Source organism: Lissotriton helveticus, chromosome 1_1 (genome assembly GCF_964261635.1).
Source record: "Lissotriton helveticus chromosome 1_1, aLisHel1.1, whole genome shotgun sequence".
Taxonomy (NCBI): Eukaryota; Metazoa; Chordata; class Amphibia; order Caudata; family Salamandridae; genus Lissotriton; species Lissotriton helveticus.
Genome location: NC_136057.1, coordinates 910,552,433 through 910,564,893, shown reverse-complemented (window position 1 = coordinate 910,564,893; position 12,461 = coordinate 910,552,433). Strand labels below are relative to the sequence as shown.

General features: G+C 45.2%; 1 protein-coding gene across 3 annotated transcripts in view; it reads right to left on the bottom strand.

Moving 5' to 3' along the window:
* TBK1 (TANK binding kinase 1) overlaps nt 1-12,461 on the bottom strand; it is a 428,747-nt gene that overhangs the window by 268,092 nt on the left and 148,194 nt on the right. For all 3 annotated transcript variants that reach the window (XM_078676127.1, XM_078676137.1, XM_078676146.1), the window contains exon 6: nt 2,009-2,169. In XM_078676127.1, coding sequence (XP_078532253.1) covers nt 2,009-2,169 — 161 coding nt within the window. The remainder of the gene's footprint in view (nt 1-2,008; nt 2,170-12,461) is intronic.

Below are 12,461 nucleotides of genomic sequence, written 5' to 3'. Positions count from 1 at the left end.
CTTGACCTTGATTTCTATCTATTCTAAACCTTTGATCTTGAAAATGGAGAACATTTCCGCTATTAATGCCCAGTGTGCCAAGGCTGAGAAGGATCTCTTTCTACTTTGCAAGTGACAGACAGGGTTTTCTTCAATTGAGGGGTCCATCACTGCCATCTTAGGACTCATTCACCACGTTTCTCACAGCATGGGTAAATAAATATTGTATTGTCATTTTAGTCGCACTGAGCAGACCCTATTGGGATGAAATGGGGAACTTCCCATATAGTTTATTTATGCAAGAGTAATTTACCTCGAGTAAGAGGCCACAGCACTAAAGTAGACCAGGAGAAGACAAGAAACTGCTTTAGGGTTAACATTCCAAACCCTTCCAAATTCACAGACTGCACTATTCTGACATTTAGGGGTTGGGGGCAAAAATAATGTGTGCAACAAAAGTTTTTATAACTTTTGATCAGGAGGGCTTCCTTATACTATATATATATATTTTTTTTGTAGAGTTTTATATAGCGCGAACTAGAACCGAACCGAATCAGTTAACAGAGCGCTTTACATAGCACCAGTTACGTTACATGAGGACACACTTTCATCTTAGGCACGGGGAGATTAAGTGATTTGCCCAGAATCACAGGGGGTTTTTGGCGTCGTTACCGAGACTCGAACCCAGATCCCCAGGTCCGAGGTCGAGCGCCTTAGCCGTTAGGCCAACCCCTCTCCCTTGTTAAGGCAACAAGGGAGTTTTTAGTGGCCCATGCAGCACAATACATGAGTTATTGTACAAACAATTACAAGATTTTATTACATGGCCATAACATTCACAGACTTCACACCTAGAGCACACTCCACAAATGCGCAAACCTAGGCTATGTGGGCTTCGTACTCATAAAGGACAAGTGCATGGAGAACACTCTGTTGTTTACACATACCTTCAACAAACATACCACATATATTTACAGGCAAGAAATGAGGATCAGGTGGGTTAGCTGGTGCTAGGGCATATATTAAGCGATTTCTATTCGCCATAAACTTTTTTTTTATTAAGTATTTGTATTATCTTTCATGACAACAAAACAAGAAAGGAATATGCTACTTACCAGTATGCATCTGTTCTTGGCATGTAGGAGATGTGGTGGTGAATCCTTCCTGTTGGGTCTGAGGGTTTTGTGTCGGTTGTTCAGGCTTTGGAGTAGTAAGTCTAAAGATATCCCTTTGTGTCAGTGAATCTGGGTTGCTTGTTTTATGCTTTGGTGGGTATTACAACACAGTAATAATGGGATCAGTGCAATCTCTAAATTGAGAATGTGTTTTTCAAGCCCTATTTCGATTTGGACTCTTTTTCTTGCTAGGAGATATACTGGTCTCTTTGAATATAAACTTCCTCTGGTCTCAATCTTCTTTTGAGGATGACCAAGATGGTTTAGGCCCCTACTGACTAAGGCACAGAGTGCAGGTACTCGTTGCTTCCCTTCACCTTAATATATGTACAGCTGACACATCTATTGCAGGTCTGTGCAAGATGACAGACATCAGGACGAGTTTCTGGCTTACAAGTCTAAAATACAGGAACATTAATGTTTTTTGCACACAATCGGAGTCTCAGGTCTGGACATTAAATTAAACAAAAGGAATGTGAGTGGTTTGTGTGATAATTTCAAGCACTTACCAATAAATCTGTACAGTGAACTCAGGAAATTAAATGTAAAAATGTTGAGTAATTGCTTACTTTTGGTTTAAGAGTTTTAGGATATGTAGTGAAAAAGTCAAGAAATTGAAACAAATATGCAAAGGGAAACATACTTCCTAACAGTTTTTGCAGTACAGATATTTTAACAATGAGCTATATGAACACATATTAAAAATAGCAGCTTTGATCCACATGGCCTTGACTTTAAATAGGTACAAAAACAGCTTATATTCCTGGGTCATGCAACATATTGCATTAAGACCAACACATAATCTCAATTCCTAAAGTCCTGTAAATAAATCCTTATAAGGCATATAAACTTACATCATCTCCTTATTCCTGCGAGGGCCTTCAAAGGGTCTGAAAGGTAGGCTCCCAGTGGCAGCATGGTAAAACGTCACCCCTATGCTCCAAAGATCCACAGTTGCTCCATACTTTTTTTGATGGTCTTTTCGTAGTACAGCTCGCTCATACATATCAGGATGCTTTGAAGGAAAATAAAAATGAGAAAATGAAAACAAACAGGATTACCACATGCTGCTTTATGCACATGATCAAATACCAGTCATCCGTTCACATAAAGCAACAAGTCCATTTGTGAATAGATAAAAAGGGATAATCTGCAGAACTGCAGTCAATATGTTGATCAGCAAAGATAAGACATATCTGATAGAAGGGAGAAAGCACTTTGGCATGTATGTACAATTACTAAGAAAAGAAGATCAAGTTAATTACCATTGGTAACACTCAGCTCTTTCTGGTGGGTACTCGAACGGCAGACTCCTTACTGTGTGAATACCCCCCAGTGCCAGACTGGATCTGGAGGTTTTTCTCAATAATTCCATATTGCAGGGAGCCGTGCCAGCGACCAAGATGGCCGCTTGAGCATCGGCTCCGCCGGCCGCCGCATCCTGAGCAGCCATTCGGCACACTATCCTGAACCCCGTCCCTACCATCGGGTGGGGGACCAGCACCTGAATCACTAGGTGAAATTCTGGTTCGATTGGGTGATCCGGCGACAGACTATCGCCGTCCGAAATTTTGGGGCCTACGAGTGTTGAAGCCGGGACCCTGAGTGTGACACTGGCCGCAGTGGAGTGCGACAACATCGGCCTTCGAGACCGGAAGTCGCCGGGCGGAACTTGGCTAATTGCGGGGAGGCCACGCTTGGAGTGCCCTGGTCTACCTATCCTGGTCTGAAATCAAACTGCTGAGGAATCCGCTTAGACCCGCTTGCGCAGTGGTGGGGTTCTCCTGATCTCGCGGTGGCAATGGCGTCGAGAGGAGACTCTGAGAAGCCCCAGACGAAAGTGAAGACCACCAGACAGGTCGAGTCTAACAAAATGGACAAGGGGTCCCCAATTGATACTAAGCGTACACTGAAGGAGAGCAGAGATGGCGACTCAGTCGGGGAGGATCCCACTTTGAAAGACTTGATGGCAGCGATCACTGGGATCCAATCTTCCTTGGGCAAGATGGACGCTAAACTGGACTCGGTGTCGATCGAAGTGGGTCTTATAAGAGCTGACCTCACTGAAACGACAGAGAAAGTCAAAGACTTGGAGGTCAAGACGACGAGTCTCATCGAGGATGTGTCGGAGCTGCAGAAGGAGGTGCGAGATCTGAGGGCGGCCCGGACTCAATTCGATCGAAAGCTCGATGAATACGAGGGACGGGCGCGTCGCAACAACGTCCGAATACTGGGAGTACCGGAGAGGTCGGAGGGGATGACCCCGGACCTCTTTGCCGAGGAACTCATCTTGAAACATCTTAAGCCGAAGGGCCTCAGTAACTTTTTTACGGTGGAGAGGGCCCATAGAGTTCCCGGAGGTCGTCCTAAGACAGGGGCACCTCCTCGTCCTCTCATTGCCCTGGTCCTGAACTACCGGGACCGGGATGCCATCCTGCAAACAGCACGATCCTCGGGCCCGCTGGCTTATGAGAACTCGTCGCTGATGTTCTTCCTGGACTTCACCCAGATGGTACAGAAACAATGGCAGACCTTTATATCCATCAAACGGCGGTTGAGGGACCGGGACATGAAGTACTCGATGATGTTTCAGGCTCGTCTTCAAATTGAACATGGCGGAAAAACGTGGTTCTTCGATAACCCTGAGGTTGCCGCGGACAGGCTGGACCGGGTCGAGGGTCCGGATGTTGGGGAGCAGGCCCGGACTGATGGTGAAGATCAATGACTTGTCGTCGTGTCACTGGTATCGGGGCTTTGGGAAGGTAGGACTGTCACGTTTTTGTCTGTCTATGTCCCCCCAGCGCTACAGGCGGATACTTTTCGCGATTTGTGCCGAGTGTTTCTTACGCTGCCTGTTGGAACGTTGGTACTGGGCGGGGACTTCAACGCTGTAATGGATGGTGAGTTAGACAGGACCCGCCCGTGTACTTTTGCCTTCCCGCAGATGGCTGGCGGATTTTGTCACTGCGTCGGGGTTGGTGGATGGGTGGAGACTTCGGCACCCCAGTGATGTGGGTTATACCCACGCCTCTGCGGCGCACCACTTGCTCTCTCGGATAGACCATGTTTTATTGCCGGCGTCTCAGGCGGCCTCTATCCAGGAGGTGACTCATTTGGCACGGGGGTGTCTGATCACTCGCCGATTTGTCTTCGATTGCGGATGGGGCAGGGTGAGGTTGGTAGGGTTGCACCGATTAATGCATGGCGCCTGAAAGACCCTACTGTCAGGAAGGAACTTGTGCTTGTCACGGATCGTTATTTTGAGGAGAATGAGGGGTCGGTTACGTCGAAATGCTCCCTGTGGGAGGCTTACAAAACTGTCGCACGGGGGGAGGTACTCTCCTTAATATCCGGGCAGAAGAAGAAGAGCAGGGCGGAAATAGATAGAGTGGAGGCGGAGCTATTGGTCTTAGAAACCGCTGTCTCCTCCGGGATCGACCCTGGGGCGGGGCACTGTCTCGGGTTGCTCCGGGATGAGTACAGGACCCTGACACGTGACGGAGCAAAGACGCAACACGCTAACACGCAGGGTAGAATATATGAATATGGTGACAAGGCCGGGAAGTTGATAACTTGGTTGGAAAAGGGCGTTTGGGGTTCTCGGCTGATACCGGAACTGCGTATTGCGGGTACGGTGTCATCGGATCCCCAGGCGATTGTGGATGACTTTGCCCGGTATTTTAAGGAGGTCTATACTTCAGTGGGGGGCTTCACGGAGGAGGAGAATGCCGACATGATTCGCGACATCCCGATGCCGGTTCTATCTATTGAGCATAGAGAGTTCTTGGATTCTGCTCTCACTAATGATGAGGTGGCAATGGCCATCAGAGTGGTTCATTCTGGCAGGGCTTCTGGCCCGAACGGTCTTCCCATTGAATTGTTTAAATTACACGCCGACCACTTGGCCCCGTACTTAAAAGACAAGTATCTTGAGATCAGAGACCGTGCGAGCTACCTTATGATCAACGCCACGCGAATATCGTGGTCATTTATAAGGAGGGTAAGCCACGTCTGGATTGCTCGTCATATCGCCCGATCTCCCTATTGAACGTGGAGCCTAAGGTGTTAACCAAATTGCTTGCTGCCCGCCTGGTGAAGGTCATCACGACGCTGGTGCATCCAGACCAGTCCGGTTTTATGCCGCGTCAAAGAACTTTAAAAACAGAATTGATAGAATTATTTCATCAAGCTTTTTTGGGCTACCCCCCAGATTCTTGGTCCATGGCAACCATAGTAGTTTTTTAAAAAAAAAGGGTAAGGTTGGTATCGAGTTAGGTTCATATAGACCCATTTCACTGATTAATGCGGACAGCAAGATTTTTTCGAAAATATTGGCTAACAGATTGAATGATTTAATGCCAAGTTTAGTCTCAAAGAGACAGCATGGATTTATTTTAAATAGGGATACAACTGACCATGTGAAAAGGATCATTTCGCTTTTGGATTGGGCACAAGCCACAAGATCTCCTGTTGCGGTGGCCCTGTTAGATGCTGAAAAAGCATTTGACAGGGTTTCCTGGAAGTTTTTGTGGGCTACCTTAATTTGGAAGGGGTTCCCTGAAGAATATATTAACGCAATACAGGCATTATATAATCATCCGAAGGCTACAATCCGTATTTCGGGTGACTTTTCGGAAAATGTGGTAATAACAAGGGGGACTAGACAAGGTTGTCCTTGTTCCCCCTTGCTATTTGCATTGTATATTGAGCCCTTTTTAAATAGACTGGAACAAGATATTGGAATTATTTCGGTCAGGATACATCAGATCGAATATAAAGTGTTTGCCTATGCAGATGACGTTGCCATTCTAACCTCAGATATCAAGAGCGCCCTGCCGAAGATTGTGGAATTGGCGCAAAAGTTTGGGGGATATTCGGGATATAAACTGAATGTTTCTAAAACTCAGATGATTCATTCGGAAGAGGGTCGCACAAAAGATCTAGACTTCTCTTCAGATGCTCTTTACCTGGGTATTAAAATATCAGCTAAAATAGATGATTTAGTGCGGCTTAATGTGAATCCCATATTAGACTCAGCAAATAGAACATTGGAGAGGTTAAACAATCTCCATTTGTCTTTACATGGCTGAAGCAATGTACTAAAAATTTTAATATTTTCGAAATGTTTGTATTTATTTCGCACGATCCCGCTGCTCTTCCCAGCCTCCTTTTTTGTTAAAGTAGATAGACTGTGCTCTAGGTTTTTGGGGGTTATCGAAGATCCAGGAGAGCGATTAAATGGTGTATACTCCCTAGAGATAAGGGAGAGTGGGGGATCCCAAATTTCCAACTGTATTATTGGGCTGCTTTGCTGAAGTACATGGGTATCCTAATTTTTCAGGATACAACCATAAGAGAATTCGCTAGTCCCTCAATTTACGAAATGGTATTGGGCAAAGAGGCCAGACAATGTTTAGTAAAAATAATCGAGCCCAGTTATTATAAAAAAACGATTTTTAAAATTCTGATGACGGCTTTCCAAATCTGGAAGCAATCAAAAAAGAGATTTGGTTTGTGTTCAGACCTGAATTATTATACTCCCTTAAATAACTGTAGGGTTTTACCAGATGTTTTTAGGGATCAGGTGACATTCTGCTGGGGTTTGTATATTAGGAGATTTATATCAGGGGAATCAAATTGCCTCTTTTACCTATCTGCAGCATAAATTTAATCTGGCTAGGACAGATTTTTTCAAATATCTTCAAATACAAAGCTTTTTGGATCAAAGAGGGCCTCAAGATCAGTCAATGATGAACAGAATCGATATATTGGAAGCTATAAGACTTGACAGGAAAATCAGCCCAATTTACCAACTTTTGTTAAATAGACTGCATTAGAATTTATGTTTTTTTGAAGATAAATGGCTAAGAAAGCTGGAAATTGATAAAATAGACATCTTCAGAGCAATTGATTTATAAACTAAAGTTTTGTTAAATGGTTCATTGAAAAGTCAACATTTTATGTCTGTATTTGATTTATATTACACCCCTGCCAAATTGGCAAAATGGAAATCAAAAAAAGGTGATAAATGTAATCGATGTGGGTGTAGTGCTGCTGATTCTGTTCACATGTTTTTTAACTGTCCTAAACTGTCGCAATTTATTACGGATATTCAGGTTTTTTTAAAAGTCAGTCGGGGGATTCGTTTGCAACTATCTGCAGAAATGGTAATTTTGGTTGTGCAGGCAAATCAAACTGAAATTAGAACGGATGCAGAGGAAGGATTCCTATTTAATTGTATGTCGGTTTTTCGTTTATGTGTCACCACTCAATGGTTAGACTCTGATCCACCAGTTTTTAATAATTGGAAAGCCAGATTATTATCTATATATTATTTGGATAGCTGCATATAAATCAAAGGGGCAAGGAAAAAGTTATTTGGGCTGAATTTATGGGCTCCCTTATTAAAATGGATCTGGATTTATTGTTGTATGATTTAATCTTTGCATTTGTAATGATGATCTATTACGAAGTATCCACATAATTGTTTGTGTTTTGTAGAAATTAATTTGGTGACTGAAAATAAACCGCAGCATAATTATTCCAAAAAAAATAAGAGACCATTTTAAGATGGAGAACAGAGTGCATTCCACAGAACAGAGAGGTGGGAGGGGTGGTGATGAATCTGCAGCTCCATAGAGTATCCACGAGAAAGAGTGTTACGGAAGGTAAGTAACATCTTCTGAACGTTACTTCTAACCAAAGAGTCCTCATTTTGAGGATAGACACCAAAGCAGTACCCTTCCTCCGTGATTGGAGTGTGAAATTACAAAAAAGTCTTGCAGGACCGAACAGGCAAAATGTCCCTCCCACAGGACTTCACCATCCAGGCAGGAGTGCTTTGTGAACGTGTGAACTGACGCCCACGTGGCAGCCTGACAGATATACAAAACAGGCTGACTTAGTTCTGGTGGATGAATCTTTATGCCCTCTGGGGGGTTTATTTTCAGATAGTGCGTAACAGATCTTTATACAGAATACCATCCATCGTGAGTTAGTCATCTTCAGCACTGCTTTTCCCCCTTTTGTGGCTCCTGCAAACCCAACAAAGAGCTCATCGGCCAGCCAATATTTTATGGGGCAATTGATATAGAAGCTCAAAGCTCTCCTGTGGTCGGGACGATGGTGTCGCTCTTCCTCCTTGGATGGATGAGGTGGAGCGAAGCGTGTCAGAAGGTTGATGGACTGTCCGATATGAAAGGTAGGGGTGGGCGGAATTTGCGTAATTACGTTACGCAAATCTCCGCGAAACGGTAAAAAATCTCCGCGGAATTGCTTGTTCGCAATGCTTTTTTCCTGTTCGCAATTGCTGTTTGCGTGCTCAGGGAGAAATATTTCTCGAACACGCATTATGAGAACGCTAACAAGCAAAAAAGTCTGCGAAGTCGCAGAACGCAGAATTTCGGGCAATTTTGCGTTCTCCGCAGAACGCAAAATTAACCAAATTCCGAGAGCGAAATGGAATTTACCGCCCAGGCCTAATGAAAGGGCATCCTAACTTTTGGCAGGAACACCGTGCCTTAGTCCTGAGCACTGGTGTTATGTTTGTTGGACAGATAGTGCAGTTAACCGTTGCCACTCAATCTCCAAGATTCGAAGTGCAAATAACACAGGCCTGGGCGTATTGCTTCTGCAGCTGGATTTATGCTCATGGCCAGAAATTATGTATACCTCACTATTGTGGCCCAGTTCAGAGCCACTAGAAATACTTGGCCTCGGTCATTCCTGATCTTCAGAACTTTGGAAAGGAGAGGTAGAGGCATAAAAGCGTACATGAGGCCAGAGCTCCCTCTGAGGCGAAAGGCATCTCCAAGACAGAACTGTGGCAGGAACTCTAAAGCACAAAAGCTTGGAAGCTGTGCATTTTTAGCAGTGACAAAAAAGATCGAGCTAGGGTTCTCCTTTTTGCTGGAAGACACCCGGTTGCATTTCTGGATGTAGGTTCCACTCAAGATCTCCTAGGCAACGCTGAATGAGCTTGTTCACCCTGGTGTTTAAAAATTCTGGCAGGCGATTTACGATCAAGGAGATACCCTGATGAATCAGCAAGTACCAGAGGGGCAGAGCTTCCTGACACAGGACCAAGGACTCCACTCTGCCCTGCTTGTTGCACTACCACATGGTGGGGGTACTGTCCGTGAGGCTCTGTAGCCATTTCCCCTGAAGGACTTCAATTCCAAGTGAATCACCGCAACTCCAAGACGATGAGGAGGCTGATCTCTCCAAGAGACCAGAGTCCTCTTATCTCCACCTCTCCCAAATGACCTCTCCAACACATCAATGATGAACCTGTCACATTAATTATCTTTGGGTCGGAGAGGGGCCTGCTACTGGTCTAATTGCCACTCAGTAGTCACCACTGCAGATAATTTGGAGGCTCCTCCGACACCTGGATGGCATCTGTAAGGTTGCCTTGGTTCTGAGCTTACTGAGACTTCAGATCCCACTGCAGAGCCCACATGTGCCATCTGGCATGATACACTAGCAGGAAGCAGGAGACCACGAAGTCTCAGAGCTGCCTTGAGACCCAGGTCAAAGGTTGAAACATTGGGATCGTAGCCCAAATGTCCAGGACTCACTGAGGTGGAGGGAAGGCTTTGAACTACACCTTATCCAGAATAACTCAGATAAAGTGAAGCCTGTGCGATGGAGTTATATAGGACTATAGCACCCGCTGGAAATGCCAAAGAGGTTAGCAGATTGGCAGTCATCTGGAAATGGTTCATGACTGGTTGAGCAACCAGTTGTTGAGATATGGGAAGGCTGGCATTCCAAACCTTTGATGATGCACAGCGACCACCACCATCACTTTTGTTAACCCCCGAGGGACACTGGTGAAGCCAAACAGGAGCATGGAGAACTGAAAATGCTTGTGGCTTTCCTGAAAACAAAGGTATCGTCTGTGCGACTGCACGAGAGAGATGTGGAAAAAGTAGTACTGCAGAACAAACACCACCCTCCAGTTGTCTGGCTCCATGGCAGAAAGAACTTGGGCCAGGATCACCATTCTGAACTTGCCCTTCTTGAGGAAAAAGTTCAGAGGGCGAAGGTCTAACATAGTATGAAGTCCTCTGCCCTTTTTTGGCACCAGGAAATAACAGCAACAGCAACCAATCTACATTTCTGATGCAGGTACACTCTTGAATACTTCTGTGACCAAGAAGGACTGTACTTCCCTCTGTAATATGGACAAGTGGTCCCTCAGAAGTCACTGTGATGTAGGTGGCATGTTTGGAGGAGTTGACAGGAAAAGTACAGAGAGACCATCCTGGACTATTTGAAGCGCCCATATGTCTGATGTGGTGCTTGGCCGCCCGTGGTGGAATTAACTTATCCTGCCTCCAGCGGGATGATAATGTGCCACTGAGGACAAACTAAAGTCGTTTTGAAGAGGCAGCAGGCAGGAAGGGGTATGGGTAATGCAATTCTCCCACGGGCCTGAACGTTGTCAGTAAGATCCCTAATCTCTACCTCAAATATAAAGGGAGCTGTGCTTTTGCAGAGGTGGACCTTGGTGCTGCTTCTTCTAGATGCCCCTCCGGAGACTCAAGATCTGCAGTATTTTTGTAGATACTGGTGCATAGGTACTGAAAGGCAAAGGGAGTCCACGGCTGCTATGCGTTCTTTGAGCACTGCTGGTCTGATTACTCAGAGGTTCCATGCCAAGAGTGACAAGGATATCTGGCACGACAGGAGATTGTTTCAACTCAACACAGAAGAAAAAAGGATTGTGGAACGAGCAACCCAAAGCCATTGGATACTGTAAGCAAAGAGTAGACTTGGGCACACTCTCATCACTGCATTAGTTTTCTTGACTGCCATATAAGGCTGGAATAGCTGATGAACTGGAGAGATTTTCTTTATGGAGTAGGACATTGGTCAAGTGGATCTCAGCTAGGGTGATCATTCCTCTTATCCTTGGGTTAGGGCATCCTGTGGTTTACAAGCCTTCAGATTTCCTTTTTGGAGATTCAGGATCAATGTTATAGATCCCATGGCCCACCAAAATAAAGGGAGCTCCCTGTGCGTAAGTGGACCAAGCAGCACTAAATGTGACGCAGCAAGCAGACATGATATATGATTGACCCACATGGAGAAGCCAAGTTAACATTATGGAAGGCAGAAAATTAAGCGAAACCAGCAATCCTACCCAAAAGCACACAGTTCACTTGTAACAACAAATCATGCATAAAGGGGCTACATGGCTGTAAAATTGGGTGTTTGCACCCAAGTGAGACTGCTGGAGTCCCATCAATACAGACAAAATATATGTTAAGGGATACGCAGCTTGGTTCCAGTGACTGGGAGCACGAAACCCACATCTGGGCATACCCAAGTCAGTGGTTAGACTTATTGCTAGCAGCCACCCATCACCATCTGTGTGTTTTGCGTACTGCTCTAAGTGGCATGGGTATGCACAGAAGTGGGTATTATGATTGCTGTGTCACTGGAACCCAGCTGTACTAGGCTGATGAGCCCATAACTTGGGTGAAACAGGTCCTGGTTTGCTGGTGTCCCGGTTCTGGGAGGACCTGACCTGTCAGTTTGGGCAGGACTGTTCCAATGATGAGCAGAGTCAAGACTGATTTGCATATGGCTGGGTCCAAACTGAGGTGGCTGGTGAGCAAAAGAATGATTGTTTGGATTGCTGCCTGATCTATTGCCAATGATTGGACATATTGAAAGCAGCCTCCCATCACCATTTGTTTGTTTCATAATCCAAATAGAATTGGCAAAGGTGAGCCACTGTAGTAACAAAACTTGTATGCTCTCTCAGAGAAAGGACTAGCCTTATTGCGTCACCTAGGATGTGAAGTTTCTCAATCTTCTTCAGAAATGCTTGGGACACAGACTGCAGGAGACATGGGCTTGAAGGTAGGAACTAAGAAAGCTGCATGGAAGCACTGTTTCTGCTCACGACACATTTGGAGTTCACTGTTGAAACGAGTCCATGGATGGTAGCCTGTTTCATCCCTCCTCTCGCTGCAGTGGAATGTGTTCATTGTAAGGAGTGGTATATGTGACCTGGGCTCCTTGCTTTCATTCAGACTACTTAACCTCTATGGTGGTCTTGAAGGAATATGCTAAGCTTTTCTCCTGAACTGTCTCATCAAGGACTGTGAGGCTGAGGAAGAGGGGGTGCTAGCTGGAGTTTTCGGCCTACCGAAGGGCAGGGAGTTTTGTATTTTTACAAAACTACACATCTTGGCCACAAATTTTATGCACTGTTTGAGCATTGCATCCTATGGGGATTAAAACTGACTCTACCCAACAAAGGAAAGGTACACATTTTGGGATACCAGTTTT